The sequence below is a fragment of the Dendrobates tinctorius genome, unplaced genomic scaffold (assembly GCF_039654945.1).
Source record: "Dendrobates tinctorius isolate UK_male_01 unplaced genomic scaffold, ASM3965494v1 ptg000314l, whole genome shotgun sequence".
Lineage (NCBI taxonomy): Eukaryota > Metazoa > Chordata > Amphibia > Anura > Dendrobatidae > Dendrobates > Dendrobates tinctorius.
Window position 1 is genome coordinate 3,293,478 of NW_027361981.1, and position 19,342 is coordinate 3,312,819.

The following is a 19,342-nucleotide window of genomic DNA, read 5'->3' on the forward strand; positions in this document are numbered from 1 at the left end:
GGGAGAAAACTACTATGCATTTGTATCTAACTTTTACACTGTTTTTATAGCTCTGATGTACCTGTTGCAAAAGAATTAAAGAAGCCTGTAACACCAGGAACTTGTCCTCCTAAGCTGATGTTGACACGTGATGAGCCCTACCTGTGAATGGAGCTTGGACAAAGTGACTTCAACTATTGTATCATAATAATGGAAATAAAAAAATTGAAGCCTATTTTTACATTTTGTAAGTTGATTAATTACTTCTCCCCCCTCAATATTTATCGTGTTGGGTAAGTGCATTGGAGTTTTTATAGTTTAGGTTGTTGGTGATACCAATTTTGGTAAACTTTAAAGGGCCAAACGTTTTAAATCTGACCATTGTCACTTTATGTAGCAATAATTGGAATGCTTCAACATAGGGTGCTTCTACTCAATACTGAGCAAAGGGTCTGAATACCTATGACCATGTGATATTTCAGTTTTTCTTTTTTAATAAATTTGCAAAAATTTCTACATTTGTTTTTTCAGTAAAGGTGGGGTGCAGAGTGTACATTAATGAGAAAAAAAAGAATTTTTTTTAATTTACCAAATGGCTGTAATGAAACAGAGTGAAAAATGTAAAGGGGTCTGAATACTTTGCGTACCCACTGTATGCCATTGGTTTGGAGATTACTTTTTCGTGACACATTATACAGGATTGTAATACTTATAATCTAGTATAATTTTAATATATATACTTTCATAATGGAGTATGACACACTGACTGTCAGTGTGCTTGAATATCAAATATATACCGTATTTTTCGGACTATAAGACACAGCGGACCATAAGCCGCACCCCAATTTTTAGAAGAAAAATAGGGAAAAAAATAATGTGTCAAATGGGGGTCCGTCTTACAGTCCGAATTCAGCTTACCTGGGAAGGGATCCGGCACAGGTGGAGTAGTCAAAGGGGTCATTCAGTGGTCCAGGCTCGTGAGGTGGCGGCTCTGTGGTGGGGCAGCTGTGCTGGGGCAGGTGGGCTGTGCTGAGCTGGGGCAGGTGGGCTGTGCGGTGGTGGCGGCGGGCTGTGCTTCGGTGCAGGGGCGGCGGCACCGCCGGCATTTCCTCGCAGCCCGGAGGCCCCCGCACATCCCTTGCTGGCCTCCGGGAACATGGACGCCGGGAAGATGGCCACCGGTCTGGGGACGGCGCATGCGCAGGTTCAGATGAATCTCGTCCCCCGAGATCTCGGGACGAGATCTGAACCTGCGCATGCGCCGTCCCTGGACCGGCGGCCGGCTTCCATGTTCCCGGAGGCCACCGCAACATGGAGGCCAGCAATGGATGTGCGGGGGCCTCCGGGCTACGAGGAAATGCCGGCGGAGCCGCCGCCCCTGCACCGGAGCCCCGCCCGCTGCCACCACCGCACCGCAGAGCCCCGCCCGCTGCACCACCTCACCACAGAGCCCCGGAGGTTAGTATATTGCGACCATAAGGCGCACCCCCCACTTTCCCAAAAAAATTTTTGGGGAAAAAAGTGCACCTTATGGTCGGAAAAATACGGTATTCAAGACCACTGACTGTTAGTGTCATACTCCATATAGCCGAACCCCAGCAACAAGGAAGTTGGGTAGCTGTGTGATTTGTAATTTTTCCAAATAATTATTTTTTTGTTTTCAACCCCCTAACGACCGCCAATGCACCTATTATTGGCAATAGTTAAGGGTACTTATTCCTCAGCACCACTTTTTAATGGCGCTGAGGAATAGGAGTACAGCGACTCCGGTGTCAGCTTTATCGGCCTCGGACGCTTTTGCAACCGATAAGGGCCGATTAAGTCAATTGCAACAGTGGTGTTTAATTTGTTACAAGGGGGGGGGTCACAAGGCCCCCTTAGTAAGCATTGGACCCCCGCGATGATGGATACAGTGGCCTGTGAGATCCAGCTTTTTGAGTCTTTCAGGCAGTGTCATTGAGACACTGCTCTCATACATTGTATGAGACCAGTGATCAAAATAAAAACTATACACGTCCCACAGTGAAAGTGTGGAAAAAAAAACAAAACAAAGAAAAGGCACACAAATTCACGAAAGTCTGTTTCGACACTCAAAACTGGTTCAGTACTCTAACCAACCTGAATATAGATGGTAGATAATATAATGAAAAGGATTTGCAGACCCATGGTACGTCAAAAAATAATTACATGTGGGGGTAACCACTGTAAGAATTAATTCAGACCAATACCACCACTTTAGGTATTGTGGTCGAGCGTCTCACACGGAGGTAGACACATGCTCAATAACGGTTCGGTGGGGTGTAACTTCTGCCTCCCAGGTCAACTTTGCAACGTCTAGCAGTCCACGGGGGTGTCATCCATACATCAGCTCGAACGGTGAGAATCCCATAGAGGACTGAGGAACTCCCGATAGTCTACTGTCGTACCTGTTGTTCTCTGTCTCGGCCATCCATTTCCACGACCTTTTTAACCATGGACTTCAACGTCTTGTTGAATCTCTCCACCAGGCCAGCTGTACACTGAAGTTCAGAGTTGTGTAACCTGAAGAACCTTGCACAACTACCTCATCACTTTGGATATAAATGGTGTGCCTTGGTCCATTAGGATCTCTTTTGGCAGGCCCGTATGAGAAAAAATATGGACTAAGTCTCGGGCTATGCTTCTGGCAGAGGAGTTTCTAAGGAGTACTGCCTCTGGGTACTGTGTTGCATAGTCCATCACCACTAGAATGAATTGGTGCCCCCTGGTGGACTTCACGAGGTGCCCCACAACATCCATGGCAATCCTGTCCAATGGGAGCTCTATAATGGGCAATGGCACTAGGGGACTTCAAAAATGGGACAAGGGGGCTGTAAGCTGACAAGTAGGGCAGGACTGGCAATAGTTAACAATCTCCCGGTAACACCCAGGCCAGTAGAACCTCCTAAGGACACTTTCTTGTGTTTTGTCTACTCTCAGATGTCCACCCAAGATATGGGAATGGGCCAGGGCTAAGACCCTACGCCTATAGGGACCTGGTACTAACAACTCCTCTACTACTTCATCTCTCAGCCTAGTGACCCGATACAACAGCTCTCCATTTAATGCAAAATGTGGATAACTGGTGTCAGCCCCTGCTCTTGGGCAACTCCATTTATCACGGTCACATTTTCCAATGCCCCTTTTAGGGTAAGGTACCACATTTGAGCAGTCCCAAAGTTTCCCCCAGAAACCCCCAGTTCAGGAATCTCAGCCTCACTGATCACCGTCTCGTCCTTGTCATCAGCCAGGACACACAAGGGGAATTCATCCATTTCCAACTGTGGGAAGGGCAGGGCTTTAAACTATTCTGGGACTTCCCCCACAAGTCCCAGAATAGTTTAAAGTCCCGCCCTATTATCACCGGGTGTAGCAAATCCTTAACCACCCTGACCTCATGTGACTCAACACCACAGTTAGATTTTATAGTCACTCTCGCAACAGGATAGTCCTTTGGTCCCCGTGGATACAGCGGACACCCATGTTTTTCCCTGGGACCAACTAGTGGGGGAACGTGGCCCTTATGGTCACCAAGCTCCCTGAGTCTAACAGTCCTGACACCAACACTCCGTTTATGGTCACAGGACATGACTGTGGCCCCTCTCCTAGCGGATAGTTCACACTGCAGGTGGGATAAGCATAGTAGGAGCAGCGCCTCCCTAAGCTGCAGTCCATCTTTTCGGAGGAGAACGGGCGGCTATATGTCCTGGACTGTGACATCTCCAGCAAACCAAGTTTCTCCCCGTGGCCTTTGACGACCCCTTGGGATCTAGGATTCCCATCGGTGGTGGCTCTACTACCCCTCTTTTGGGGCTCAGATTCCCACTGGGTACCCCAGTATTGGGGTGCACCACCCCCTGGTTTCCTTAGGGACCTCTCGACCACCTGAAACCTTTCCACTAGGCCCACAAGTTCGTGTGCATTTTGAGGAACTCCCTTGGCAACTCAGGTCTGCACCGGCCTAGGAAGCGAGTCCACAAATTTGTCAATGACCACCCGCTTGACCATCAGGGCTGGAGTGGAGGGTTCTGGCTGCAGCCATTTTTGCACCAGATGCAGGAGGTCAAACATCTGGGACTGCGGTGGTTTATCCCCACAATATGCCCAGTGGTGAACCCTTTGGGCTCTTACCGACAGTCACTCCCATGCTTGCCAAAATTTCCGTTTTTAACTTGGCATACTTTTGCACGTCCTGTAAAGCCAGTTCATAGTAGACCTTCTGGGGTTCACCAGTCAAATAGGGGGCCAGCACCTCTGCCCAATGCTCTTGCGGTAGCTTCTCACACCCGCTCAAACACTGTCAAAAACGCCTCCAGATCATCATCCGGGATCATTTTCTGCAATGCTCGTCTTACCATCTTCCGGACGTACATGTCATCACCTGGATTTGGCGTAGGGGCTGCTGGCCTTCCACAAACTGCCTCTACAAGCAAGTCAATCTGCTTCTGGTTCTGCGTGTGCTGCTGCTGCATCTGCTGTATAAGCAGCTTGCATGTCTCTTGCTGCGACATCTGCTGCTGCTGTAATTGTTGGTGCTGGAATTGCTGTTGCTGCTGTGCTTGTAGTAGATGTTTTAGCAGGTCCTCCATCTTGCCTGATGTCACACGCTGGCTTGTGGCCATCCCACGTGTTCACTGGAAATGCTGCCCGCACTTCTAGCACCACCTGGGGTTGAGCAGCTCACTCGGCTGCACACGGAGGTAGACTAGAGAACCTGACTTTGACCTCACGAAGGTCCTGTCGGCACACAGTGGAGCTAGCTCTATAGGGGTACACTCTCCCACCCGCTCTATGAATGTCCCCTTAAAAACCAGCACATAATTTAACCCTTGCAACACTTACTGTGCTGAAGGAAATACAACTCTGGATTTAGAACACTGATACCATTAGGCGTAGTGAAACATATCTCCCCTCTATTACATTACCAGTGACTCTGTCTCAGTATATCAAGTATAAGTTTAAATGATATAATTAAACAAGCAATAACTTTATTACAAAAAAAAATCACACAGCAGGAAAAAGGACAGTATAAACAAGCCCTAAAAAAACCTTGAACAGGGCAGCATGGTTCAGATAAAGTGCAAGTAGCATGTATACATTACAAATTATTACATCACTACATCAAGTATACAGGTACATAGCCATGTTGATACTGAGTACAGGCAATGGAGCAAAACCAGATATTGCTACTGGGTTTTGGTAACCTGCACTAGGCAGCAACCCCTATAAAGCAGCAGAAGTATATTAGCCAGACATAGCTCAATAATACAGACTGTGCTATTGTTAGTAGAACCACACTGCCTAGCACCCCAACGTGCGTTTCGCGAGTAGCTTAGGGGGCACTGAGGAAATGCTCCTGTGGGTATATATAGGTTTATTACCTTGCATATCACCTGTGGTCAATAAGAAAGTGCCACCCCTTGTTCATCCAGATCACCCCGGCTGGTGTTAGTAGGTGCATGCAGTGTATACTACAGGACCATAGAGAGTGCCAGGCTGGGGGAGGGAGGAATCAAGGCAGTGGCACATGGTTACCAGCCATCATCCATTATCCCCCATGGTTGCCGCGCCGAAGAGATCACTACTGCACAAATAGCCAGGGTGACCTCGTGGGACTCCGAGCAGACAAGAGAGGAAACGTTGTGTTATGGCACACAGACAAATATCATAAGGAAGGTTTTAGGCAACTTGGTGATAGATCTTACTATAATAAATTGGACAAAAATCCACCATTCGCGTTCAGTGATGAAATTCTCACCGTCCTTAAAATGGCTGTTGACAATAATGTTCTCACTAAATCTGTTTATGAGGGATTGGTGAATGACAGTCCGTTAACCCTGACTTTATACCTTCTACCGAAGGTGCACACGGACATGATAGAACCACCCAGACGCCCGATAGTTTCGGGTTATAACAGCCTGTGCAAGCCAGCATGTAGGTTTCTGGACTGTTATTTAAAACCCCTTGTGCAAAATCTCCCCTCGTATTATATATAATATATATTTTAGAGGTTTGTACTCACTCCGCTGCGTTTGAGGTAGGCATAGGAAATGGTAATGCTGCAATGTCCAGGCAAGTTTATTCAACATTCATAAACCGCTCCGGATGGCAAAACAAAACCGCTTTTATTTGGACTCCCATGACAGCACCATGAGAGAGGGGATCCGCTCTTCAGGAACAGGAAACCTACAGATACAAAAGGGCGGCACCTCTCCCACGCATCAGTTGGTTTCCTGTTCCTGAGGGGACGGGATCCTACAGACGGAATCCGGATGGATCCCAAGCCGACCGGCCGGTACAGGTAGCGGGGGGATCTCCTACCTCGGCCAGGTGCAGAGCTCCTGGAGACGCCACGGTGGTCCTGGTTGGGCTGCACGGCAGTGGCGTTCGCAGCAGGGAGCGGTGTCCGAAGGATATCCGTCTCCAGGGAAAGAAGCCGCTGCTGGTATGACCCCGGGGGTCTCCCTGCTCCGGCGGGGCAGTGGCTGGGGTCGGTGTGGCCGGCGCAGCGGCATAGTGTCCGGGGCCAGGAGCGCAGCAGGGGATGTCCGGGTGTCCCGCGCGGCTTCCTGTTGCACAGGAAGTGTGCGGGACCGCGGTGACGTGGACGGAGCCTGGGGGCGCTTCTGGGTCAGCGGCCCCACTGCGCAGGCACAAAGATTCCAAGATGGCGGCGCCCATCGGAAGATGCGGCCAGTAAGCGCCGGCTCACCGCCCGATAGTGGCGCCAGCTGGGATGGGGAGCTCAATCAGGGGCGGGCGCGGCCTATCTGCTGTCCGGAGGAGGGATATATAAGCAGGGCCCAAGGGGGGTTCCATGCTTTTGGCCACGTTATTGCACGCAATAATGGACAGCGAGTGAGAGCAGCAGCGGCAGCAGGAGCGACAATCATTACTGCCGCCCCTAGAGAACCTTCGGCAGGTCAAACAAAAGAAGTAAGAATCCCGGGACAGTAAGCAGCGTGCCAAACGGAGTGACCAATCCAGTCATAAAAGCTCCTCCAGACAGACAGGCGCATCGACAGAGAGATCCCCCTCACTCTCCGGTACATAATTGCTGCACTGGTAAGTCATCTACGTGAATGTTCGCTCAGTGACGGGGCCTCCCTTTATGTTTTATTCTCGTGAAGAAGTCCACAAGTAAAACAAAACACAGGGAATGCGCTCTCTGTGCATGCCCATTACCGGACTCATGGCCAAAAAAGTTGTGTCCCCCCTGTATCCAGCAGACGGTGGAGGAAGAATCGCCCGTAATAGCTGCAAGCTTAAAGGACATAGTCAGGGCAGAGATGAGAGAAACCCTGAAATCCCTGTCCCAGCCAGGTAGTTCGAAGGTTGAGGGCCCTTTGGAGTCAGATTCCTCGGTGGAATGGAGGAAAAGTAAGGACTTCCCTGGCTCTTCCCCCTCGTCCTCTTCGGAGGAAGAGGAGTCCGGCCAGTTTTGTCTACCGCTAGACCGGGTGGACAAGCTGGTAAAGGCAGTGAGAGGAACAATGGAAGTGGAGGAGCCTAAACCGCAATTATCCATACAGGATGTCATGTTCGGGGGACTGGAGCAAAGAAAGCGAAGGGTCTTCCCATGGAATGAAAAGATTCAGGATCTAATTCGTAGAGAATGGAAAAAAACAGATAAGAGGGGTTCGCTACCACCAGCCCTCAAACGTAGATAACCCTTTGATGATCTGGCGGTTAGCACTTGGGAGAAAGCCCCTAAATTAGATGCAGCAATCGCCAAGGCATCAAAAAAAATCCTCATTACCCTTCGAGGACATGGGGATCCTTAAAGACCCCCTAGACAAGAAAGTAGATACCTTCCTTAAAGGAACCTGGGTGATGGCACCGGGTCTTTTAGACCAACAGTAGCCTTAACATGTACGGCCAGGTCCATGATTATCTGATTAGATCAATTGGAGTCTCAGTTAAAACAAGGAACGCCTAGACAAACAATTGTAGGTGCCCTACCAGTAATCCAGGAGGCCGCAGCCTTCCTAGCGGACGCCTCAGCCAATGCTGTTAGAATGGCCGCCAGGGCAGCAGGACTCTCCAATGCGGCTCATAGAGCCCTGTGGCTAAAGTGCTGGCCGGGAGACATTCAATCCAGGGCAAAACTCTGCACTATCCCGTGTGAAGGGGAATATTTGTTCGGAGCAGTCCTGGATGAGTTGCTTGAGAAAGCCGGGGACGATAAGAAAAAGTTCCCTAATCTGTGGTCCGCATCCTACCAACGTCCGTAGAAGGAGATTCAGTCAAGGGAGAAGGCGCAACCCATCACCTAATAAAGACCATCCCAGATGGGAGGATAGAAGGAGGAGAGGTACGGGCTTTATGTTCAGGCGTTCAAGAGAACGAAAGAAACCGGGCCAATGACTAGCGACTCCCGTGGGGGGTAGACTGTCAGCCTTCCTCCCAGCCTGGCTGCAGATCACCAATAGTGGCTGGGTGCGGAACGTAATATCCACCGGACTCAAACTGGAGTTTAGTTATGTTCCTCGGGATACCTTTAAACTAACTCCCTTACGATCTTCGCCACTTGAACAAACTGCTTTAGAAGCAGAAGTCCTAAGTCTATGCCTGAAGAAGGTACTGGTGGAGGTTCCGGAATCTGAGAGAGGTAGAGGCTTCTACTCTCCCCTATTCCTGATCCAAAAGCCGGATAAATCATTTAGGACCATCATTAATTTACGTTCCCTTAATGAACCTTTAAAATGGAGTCTTATCAGTTCAGCAATAAAGATGTTGTTTGAAGGGTGTTTTATGGCAGTCGTGGATTTGAAAGACGCGTACTATCATGCGCCTATCCACGCAGACATCCAGCAGTTCCTGAGAGTGGCGGTTTCGATGGACAGTCTAATCCGTCATTTTCAGTTTAGAGCCTTTTGGTCTCTCAGCAGCGCCCCGGGTATTTACGAAGATAGTGGCCGAAGTCATGGCCCATCTGCGGGAGGCTGATATCTTAATTGTCCCGTACTTAGACGATTTTTTAATTGTGGGGAATTCGGTGGACCATTGTATATCCCAGAGAGAAAGGGCTAAGTCCAGACTAGAGCATCTCGGATGGATAATAAATTATGAGAAATCCCGATTTCAGCCCACAAGATTCCAAAAGTTCTTAGGCTTACTGTTAAATTCAGAAACCCAGCAGTGTCTTCTGCCATTAGATAAGTTACAGCACATACAACAACAGGTACTTCGGGCGATTGATAAACCCTCCATGACCCTCAGGCAAGCCATGTCTCTGTTAGGCTCTTTGACCTCATGTATGCCAGCAGTTAGGTGGGCGCAGTTCCACACTAGATCCCTTAAGAGGGACGTCCTAGTTAGTGACAGGGCCTTAGAGGGGTCTCTACAGGGTCAGATATCTTTGAGCCCCTTGACACTTACATCTCTTAGATGGTGGCTTGATGAGAACAACTTATCCTCAGGGGTGCCCTGAGTCACCCAGGTAACATGCATAATAATCACAGATGCTAGCCTCTAGGGCTGGGGGGCCCATATGGGGGACATAGTGGTTCAGGGACATTGGGACTCAAAAACTGAGACCTCATCTAACCAGTGGGAGCTGTTGGCGATTGAGTTGGCAGTTATAAAACTCATTATGTACCTACAGGGTCATCATGTGAGAATCCTCTCGGACAACCAGGTAGCAGTAGCCTATATCAACCACCAGGGCGGAACACGCTCCAAGGCCCTGATAACCGAACCTCTATTTCAAATAGCTGAGAGAAATTTTCAGTCTTTAACTGCGCTCCATATCAGAGGGAAAGACAACACGAAGGCAGACTTTCTAAGCTGCAGGGCCCTAAGGCAAGGAGAATGGGCTTTAAACACGGACATTTACAACCAGATTGTCCGCTGATGGGGTCAGCCGAAGGTAGACCTCTTCGCCTGCAAAGAAAACAGAAAAGTAAAAAAGTTCTGCTCTCTGAACCCCAGGGAAAACCCACTGACAATGGACGCCTTCCTCATAAAATGGGACTTCTCTCTGGCATATGCCTTTCCACCGTTGGCCCTCTTACCTCTGGTGGTGAGGAAGATCAGGGAGGATCGAGCAAGGGTCATATTAATTGCCCCGTTCTGGCCCAGGAGGACCTGGTCCGCATGGTTGAGGACCATGTCGGTATGCGATCCCTAGGTACTGCCGAACCTTCCGAATCTTCTCTACCAGGGGCCGGTCAACCATCCACAAGTAGCGGGACTCCATTTGACGGCATGGAGTTTGAGAGGTCACTGTTGAAGAATAGGGGTTTCTCCCAAAATTTAATTAATACCCTCCTAAAGAGCAGGAAGCAGAGTACTACAAATATCTATGCTAGAACCTGGAGGCGTTTCCTGTCCACCTCCGAGTTTAATCTGAGGGATGGAATACCCACGAAACAAATTCTAGAATTCCTTCAGAGGGGTCTCGAGTTGGGTCTTTCCACAAGTACCTTCAAGGTGCAGGTTTCAGCATTGGGGGCCCTGTTTACCTGTGATATTGCCAGCAACTACTGGGTGACTAGATTCATCAAAGCTGCTAGTAGATCTAGACCCATACACAGGGATAAAGGTATACCATGGGACCTGAATTTAGTCCTTACCGCTATGACGGAAAAGCCATTCAAACCTCTGGATTCGGCCTCGCTAAAAACTATATCCCTTAAGACAGCTTTTTTGGTAGCAATAACATCCGCACGTAGGATAAGTGATATACAGGCACTTTCCAGGTTGCCCCCTTACACAGAGTTTTTACATGATAGAGCAATCCTAAAACCGGACCCAGCATACTTGCCCAAGGTAGCGTCACGTTTTCATAGGACACGAGAGATAGTCCTTCCTACCTTCCTCCCTAATCCTACCAACCCTAAAGAGCAGAAGCTTCATGCATTAGATTTTAAAAGATGCCTACTAGAATATATATCAGCTATTGATCCTTTGAGGAAAGAGAACACATTATTTTTATCCTTCCAAAGTCCTGAGAAAGGGTTTAGGGTATCAAAACGCACGTTAGCAAAGTGGATTAGGGAGGTTATCTCTCTTGCTTACACAGTGTCACGGTCCCGGCTGCTGCACGCCCCTCCCGGCGCGTACCTGTGCCCCGGCGCGTCCCCGCGCCTGGCTTCCGGGTTCCTCGGCGTCGGGCACTTGCGCACTGTGGGGATCCTGGCGCTCTGCCTCCTGGGAGTGATGAAGCGGTGGCGCCGTCCCAAACATGGCGGCGTCCACCGGCTATTTAGGATCTATGTCTAGTCAGGTAAGGTGCCTGACTGTCGACTTCGGTGACGCTGTCTCCTGCAGCGCTCACTGTGTCTCAGGCCATGCCGCTTGTCTGTGCCTTGTCTGTGCTCTCCCTGTCGGCTCTCGCTGTCTCTTCTGCCTGCCCTTGCCTCCATTATCTCCTGTGTCTGCCTCTGTCCGTTTGTCTCCTGCCTTGTCTCCCAGTCTGTGCCTTATCCATTGTCCCTCTCTATTGCAGCCTCCCGCCTGTGCCACCCGCTGAGTCTGTCTCATAGCCCCTTCTCCGTTACTCCAGGTCCTCCTCTGCATCAGCCCTGATTCCCTGTGTATCCTCTCCAGGCGTACCCCAATTGCCCCTTTGGTTCCGGCCGTCACGGTTCTACCCTCCGTGGGCCTGCCCCTAACACTCCCTGTATAGGGGGTGGCCACACCTGGGCCGCTTGCCCTCGGGGGCTCTGGAGCCGTGACCCAGAGGGTCCACTTCCGGGTTGTTCCTCATCGCCCCTGTAACAGCAACCGTAACAGTACAGTCAGGCCATGGACCCCGCTGGAGCCTAGGCTGCGCAAAAAGAATTAGTTTTCCTTCGGGAGAATCAGACGCACATTATGTCCTTTATGAAAACCATGGACTCGCGTCTGTCCGCTCTCCAATCCTCTGATCCTGGTAACGCCGCCCAGCTGGCGGGCTTACAACAAGAATTAGCTCAGCAGCGTGATACTCAGACCCATATCCTTAGTTACATGGCGTCTGTGGACGCCCGATTACTTTCCCTGCAGTCGGCCACCTCTGCCTCCTCCCCAGCTCCAGTTTCTCACCCACCTCCGCGGCTAGCCAAGCCACCTCGGTATAACGGTGACGCCAAATTATGCCGGGGTTTTTTAAACCAGTGCCGTCTCCATTTTGAACTACTGCCCAAGCAGTATCCAACAGACCGAGCCAAAGTGGCCTTCATCATCTCCCATTTGGAGGGGGACGCCTTGGCTTGGGTTAATCCCCTCTGGAAGCGTGACGACCCTGCGGTCACCCAGCTATCCGTATTTTTGGACACTTTTCAGTGAGTTTTTGACGAACCAGGCCATCTTGCCTCCACCACTGAGGCACTGTTCAACCTTTGCCAAGGTTCTCAGACTGTGGGCCAGTACGCCTTTCATTTTAGGACCTTGTCCTCTGATTTAGGCTGGAATAACGAGGCGCTGGTGGGCGCCTTTTGGCGAGGCCTCTCGGGTCGTATTAAGGATGAGCTGGCTGGTCGTGACACCCCCCCCCCCCACAGCTGTGGAGGATCTGATTTCCCTGGCCACCCGGATTGATCTCCGGTTCCAGGAACGAGCCCGGGAGAGAAGGGTTCCCCCTCCTATATCTTCAGTTTGCAGACCGCCCAATCCCCAACCGAGGACCCCCGCAGCTGCTTCTGTGCCTGAACCCATGCAGGTGGACCGCCTTAAGCTCTCTGACCAGCTTCGTAGGGAGAGAAGTCTCCAGGACCTTTGTTTCTATTGCGACAGCAACTCCCACCTACTCCGATCTTGTCCAGAGCGTCCGGAAACTTCTCCGCCTAGGCCAGGTAAGAGAGGCCTCCCTAGGCGTATGTGATACCTCTCAACCCCTCAATTTATCTGTCATCTTGCATGTTGGTGGGAAGCGGGCTTCTCTAATGGCCTATGTGGACTCGGGCGCCGCCGGAAATTTTATTAGACTTCAGGAAGTTAATAAACTTGCTGTCCCTGTGATGGTCTTGGAAAACCCCCAGGTTCTTGCGTCCGTTGATGGCCGACCCCTACAGGAGGCCATTACTCATGTTACTCTAGAGGTAGGATTGCAGATAGGGGCCCTGCACAGGGAGAAAGTTACATTTTTTGTCTTAGCAGCGATCTCCTTTCCTATCCTCCTCGGTCTCCCTTGGCTGCGGCTCCACGAACCCACGTTGGATTGGCATACTGGCAACGTCTTGCGCTGGGGGGAGTCCTGTCAGGCTCGGTGTCTGCTGTCAATGCGTCCCGTAGGTAACCCCTCTCCTTCCCCTGTTCCCGCTGGGTTGCCGTTGGCTTACACTGCTTTTTCGGACGTCTTCGACAAGAGAGAAGCTGAGACTCTTCCTCCGCACCGTCCCTACGACTGTCCCATCGAGCTCGTTCCAGGTACCACTCCTCCTCGTGGTAGAATTTATCCCCTCTCCTCGGCAGAGACTCAAACCATGTCTGAATACATTCAAGACAACCTGGCCAGAGGATTTATTCGGAAGTCTTCGTCCCCTGCAGGAGCAGGCTTCTTTTTTGTGAAAAAGAAGGATGGGTCTCTGCGTCCGTGCATCGACTACCGTGGCTTGAATCGCATCACGATCAAGAACAAATACCCCCTGCCGCTCATCTCTGAGCTCTTTGATTGCCTGAGGGGAGCACGAGTGTTCACCAAGCTCGATTTACGAGGAGCCTACAACCTCGTTCGCATACGCTCAGGGGATGAGTGGAAGACCGCGTTCAATACGCGAGACGGGCACTATGAATATTTGGTTATGCCGTTTGGTCTCTGCAACGCCCCTGCAGTGTTCCAGGAACTCGTTAACGACATCTTTTGAGACCTCCTCTACTCTTGTGTCGTGGTCTACCTGGACGATATCTTGGTCTACTCCCCCGATCTAGCCACACATCGTCGAGATGTTCGCCAAGTTCTCCAACGTCTCAGAGAGAACCACCTTTTTGCTAAGTTGGAGAAGTGCACTTTTGAGCAGACTTCGTTACCTTTTCTTGGTTACATCGTCTCGAGCTCGGGGTTGGAGATGGACCCTGAGGAAGTCTCCGCAGTTCTCAATTGGCCACGTCCTCTTGGTGTAAAGGCAATTCAACGTTTTATGGGGTTTGCCAATTATTATAGGCAATTTATTCCCCACTTCTCGTCTTTGACTAAACCTATTTCTGCTCTTGTCCGCAAAGGAGTCAATCCCAACCTCTGGCCTCCTGATGCGCAAGATGCTTTTGAAGCTTTGAAACAAGAATTTGCAAAATCTCCTGTACTCCATAGCCTGGATACCAACAGGCCGTTTATTCTTGAAGTCGACGCATCCTCAGTGGGAGCTGGAGCTGTTCTGATGCAAAAGTCTACTTCCGGCCGTACTCTCACCTGCGGGTTCTTTTCTAAAGCTTTCTCCGCTCCTGAACGAAACTATGCAATTGGAGATAGAGAACTGTTGGCCATAAAGTTGGCTCTCGAGGAATGGCGTCAGCTGCTCGAAGGAGCCATCCTTCCGTTCACCATCTTCACGGATCACAAGAATTTGGCTTACCTTCAGTCCGCTCAAAGGCTTAATCCTCATCAGGCCAGATGGTCACTGTTCTTCGAACGTTTTGACTTCGAACTCCACTTCTGGCCCGGGGACAAGAACATCAAGGCCGATGCCCTAACACGGTCATTCTTATCAGTGGATAAGGAGGAGGGTCCTGCACATCTCATCAACCCTGCCAAAATCCTTACTGTGGCTCCACTGAACATAGTGTCCCCACCGTCCGGTAAAACCCTTGTTCGAAGTAAAGACAGACTGAAGGTTCTACGTTGGAGCCATTCGTCTAAGTTCTCTGGACATGCAGGAGTTAAATAGACTCTCTCGTCTCCCGTAATTATTGGTGGCCTTCCCTTCGCAAAGACGTCTTGGATTTCATCGCCTCTTGTCCTTCCTGCGCCCGAAATAAAGTCCCTCAACATCCTCCTTCAGGTCTCTTGCATCCATTACTGGTGCCTGCCAAACCTTGGACCCATGTTGCTATGGATTTCGTCACCGATTTGCCTCCGTCTTCCAGATGTACGGTCATATTAGTGGTCGCGGATCGATTTTCCAAAATGGCCCACTTTATAGCTCTGCCTAGCCTGCCTACTGCTCCCGAGTTGGCGAAGATCTTCCGCCTCCATGGGTTTCCTCACCATATCGTCTCGGATCGGGGAGTTCAATTTACCTCTCGTTTTTGGCGAGCACTCTGCGGATTGTTAAAGATTACTCTGGATTTCTCCTCCGCCTATCACCCCCAGTCTAGTGGTCAAGTGGAGTGAGTCAACCAGGCTCTCACGTCATACCTTCTGCATTTCACCAATGCTCACCCAGACGACTGGGTCTCTCTGCTTCCTTGGGCAGAATTCGCCTATAACCACCATCCCGGCGAGGCCTCCTCCAAGTCTTTTGTTGTGGTTTTTGGCCAACACCCCGGCATTCCTCTTCCTGTTTCCCCTGCCTCGGGTGTACCGGCAGTGGACTCCTTGTCCACAGACTTTTCTCAGATTTGGAGGGAGACTAAAGTTGCCCTCGAAAAAGCCAGCCTCAGGATGAAGAGGTATGCCGTCAAAAAAACGGTTGGACGCTCCCCCGTATAAACCTGGAGATAGGGTTTGGTTATCCTCGCGGCATATCAGGTTAAAGATTCCTTCCTATAAGTTAAGTCCATGATACATTGGTCCCTTTGAGATCCTGAGTCGTATCAACGACGTGGCCTATAAGTTAAAATTGCCCCCCTCTCTGAAAGTTCCCAATACCTTTCATGTATCCCTCCTCAAGCCTGCAGTATTCAATCATTTTCACTCTGTGTCAGCTCAGACTTCCCAACCTTGTAGCTCAGATAACATTTTCAAGGTGCAGGTCATTTTCGCCATGAAGACAGTCAGAGGCAAAACTTTATTTTTGGTTGATTGGAAGGGTTTCGGCCCGGAGGAGAGATCTTGGGAACCCCGGGAGAATATTAATGCTCCTCTTATTATGAAACGATTTCTCATCAACATTAGGAGGGAGGGGAGTAAGAGGGGGGGTACTGTCACGGTCCCGGCTGCTGCGCGCTCCTCCCGGCGTGTCCCTGTGCCCCGGCGCGTCCCTGCGCCCGGCTTCCGGGTTCCTCGGCGTCGGGCACCTGCGCACTGTGGGGATCCTGGCGCGCTGCCTCCTGGGAGTGATGACGTGGTGGCGCCGCCCCCAACATGGCGGTGTCCACCGGCTATTTAAGATCTATGTCTAGTCAGGTAAGGTGCCTGACTTTAAACTTCGGTGACGCTGTCTCCTGCAGCGTTCACTGTGTCTCAGGCCGTGCCTCTTGTCTGCGCCTTGCCTGCGCTCCCCCTGTCGGCTCTCGCTCTGTCTCTTCTGCCTGCCCTTGCCTCCGTTATCTCCTGTGTCTGCCTCTGTCCGTTTGTCACCTGCCTTGTCTCCCAGTCTGTGCCTTATCCATTGTCCCTCTCTATTGTAGCCTCCCGCCTGTGCCACCCGCTGAGTCTGTCTCGCAGCCCCTTCTCTGTTACTCCAGGTCCTTCTCTGCATCAGTCTTGATTCCCTGTGTATCCTCTCCAGGCGTACCCCAGTCGCCCCTTTGGTTCCGGCCATCACGGTTCTACCCTCCGTGGGCCTGCCCCTAACACTCCCTGTATAGGGGGTGGCCACACCTGGGCCACTCGCCCTCGGGGGCTCTGGAGTCGTGACCCAGAGGGTCCACTTCCAGGTTGTTCCTCATCGCCCCTGTAACAGCAACCGTAACACACAGCAGGTGGCGGTACGGCTCCACAGAATCTGAGAGCGCATTCCACTCGTGCCATGGCGTCATCTTGGGCAGAGAGATCTGGAGTGTCAATTGACCAGATATGTAAGGCCGCCACTTGGTGATCGCCTTCCACCTTTTTTAACCACTATCGGTTGGACATGGGTGCCTCCTCAGATCTCACCTTTGGGCTAAGGGTACTGCAGGCTGTAGTCCCACCCTAAGTTAGTTTACATCTCTGTAATTCTCTTGTGGTTCTGTCATGGGAGTCCGAATAAAGTATTAAGTTACGTACCGGTAATGGTATTTTTCGGAAGCCCATGACAGCACCCTTAGTTCCCTCCCTTGTTCACGTATCGGGGTGCACTCCTTCCTCTTAGAAAGTTGTTTCACGGATTTACCTTATTTTGGAGTAAAGATTAGATATAAATTGTAAATAGGATGTACAGTATAGATTGTATATATGCTGTGCCAACTAACCATGGTAGCCTCTCAAGCTCTGTAATCCAACTGATGCGTGGGAGAGGTGACGCCCTTTTGTATCTTTAGGTTTCCTGTTCCTGAAGGGCGGATCCCCTCTCTCGTGGTGCTGTCATGGGCTTCCGAAAAATACCGTTACGTAACTTAATACTTTTCTGGCATATAGTGAAAACAAACTGAAAATAAGTAGTCCATATAGTACTGCAGGTCCACCTGCTCAGGTCAGTGCCTTTAGCAACACACACTGGAGGTGAAAATAAACTGCAAGTAAGTAGTCCATATGTGAAGGAAAAAAAAGGAAGTGGATCCTCCAGCGATGAAACCTATTAGCAGCGGCCTTCCAATTGTGAGTAAGGGATGTGGGAGCAGGAAGAGGGACGAGCACCACTGACCAACTGCCACTCGGGAGAAACATGAGGGCTATTATCTGGTGAGGTATAATGGAGACAAAATCCATGAGCACAACTATGATGGGGATAACTCTCATGGAACACAGCGGACATGGGACATGAAATTGAGAACGGACGCCATGTCGCGTTTGGAGAGTCCCTGATGTGCCTAAACAGTCAAAAAAAAAACCCACAAGTGACCTCATTTTGGAAACTAGACTCCTTAAGGAACTTATCTAGATGTGTGGTGAGCATGTTGAACGCCCAAATGCTTCACAAGAGTTTAAAATGTAGAGCAGTGAAAAATAAAAATCTATTTTTTTTCTAAAAAATAATCTTTTATCCCCAATTTTTTTATGTACATAAGATTAACAGGAGAAATTGGACCCCAAAAGTTGTTGGGCATTTTCTCCTGAGTACACTGATACCCTATATGTGGGAGAAATCCATTGTTTGGATGTGTGGTACAGTCTGAAGCATTATTTCATACACAGGCCAGGATTTTTGGGGCAGGTGTCGCATTGATCAATGGTGTCCTTACGTATTTCCCTTCTGTAACACACTCGGCACTTCTTTTGCGACTTTCCTTTATTCCGCTTTGGGGAACCTCCTCCAGGAAATGTTGGCCTGGTATGATATGAGCACCTTCAGTTCTGGAAGTACTGGGATCCTGACTGCCAAATATCAAGACCTTAATCACTACCTCCCGTAACTGAAGATACAACGTAGTGGTCTGACCTGCACATTGTGACAGCAGGAAAGCGTTGTGCATTGCCATCTGTAAGATGTGCACGGCCAGCTTCTTGTACCAAACTTTGGCCTTTCTCAAAGCACTGTATGGCTGGAGGACTTGATCAGAGAGATCAATGCCCCCTATGTTTATGTTGTACCTCAGTACACAGTCTGGTTTGTTGACCTGTGTAGAGGTACCTCGTACAGTGCTGAGGGTGCTGTCATCACCATGTATGATGGTGAAGAAAAAGGCATTCTTCTTGACCTTGTACTTGACCATCAAGAGATGGTCGCTACATTGGTCTCTGCGGTCACCCCTTCTGATCAACTGCCCAATTAGCGTTTTTGGGAGGCCTCTGTGATTGTTGTGGACAGTACCGCAGGCTGCTGTACATCACACAGAGAGGGGCTTGAAGAGTGGGATGCTGTTATAAAGTTTATCCACATAGAGCTGATAACTGTGGTACAGTAAAGGGTGTGTTACTGGATGGGAGATACATTTCTTCCAGCAGATTAATGTTTGGCCGGATTTTTCCCTAAAGACAGGACCTGCGATGATGTCATGGTCACGTGATCAGCCCATGTGATGTCTACCTCACCTGTGGGAGGGGTTATGGGCTATGTAATGGAGGTTGGTATTTGGCACATGGTGAGCGTGTGTCTGGAAGTTACAGGAACTTGGCTGGACTTAGCCTGAACTTGTATACAGGATCCCTGTGCTGCAGGACTAAAGCAGGAAGGCTCTCAACAACCCTGGGAATGGCACCTGGCGGATGCCACAGGACCTGGCAGCTGCTTAATTAAGCCTGTACCATGCAAGGGGTGAGTCTGGGACCAGTGGTTCTCCAAGCTGGAGTACATTTATGTTTTTCCCTTATTTTCTGTTAACCTGCTGTTTGCAAAGTGACATTAAACCACTGAAATTAGACTTTAAGCCTGTGTGTTGCCTCGTTACTGCAGCCCTGCCATTACCTACCAGAGCGAATCCCTACAATTGGTGGGCTGAATGCGGGCAAACGCAGTGAGGC

The 19,342-nt window shown here is 50.1% G+C and overlaps 1 protein-coding gene across 1 annotated transcript in view; it reads left to right on the forward strand.

The window, feature by feature from the left end:
* Positions 1 to 214, forward strand: part of NDUFA7 (NADH:ubiquinone oxidoreductase subunit A7) — a 38,904-nt gene extending 38,690 nt beyond the window's left edge. Inside the window, exon 4 of the mRNA XM_073561145.1 lies at positions 51 to 214. Coding sequence (XP_073417246.1) covers positions 51 to 147 — 97 coding nt within the window. The 3' untranslated portion in view covers positions 148 to 214. The remainder of the gene's footprint in view (positions 1 to 50) is intronic.
* The last annotated feature ends 19,128 nt before the right edge of the window (positions 215 to 19,342 follow it).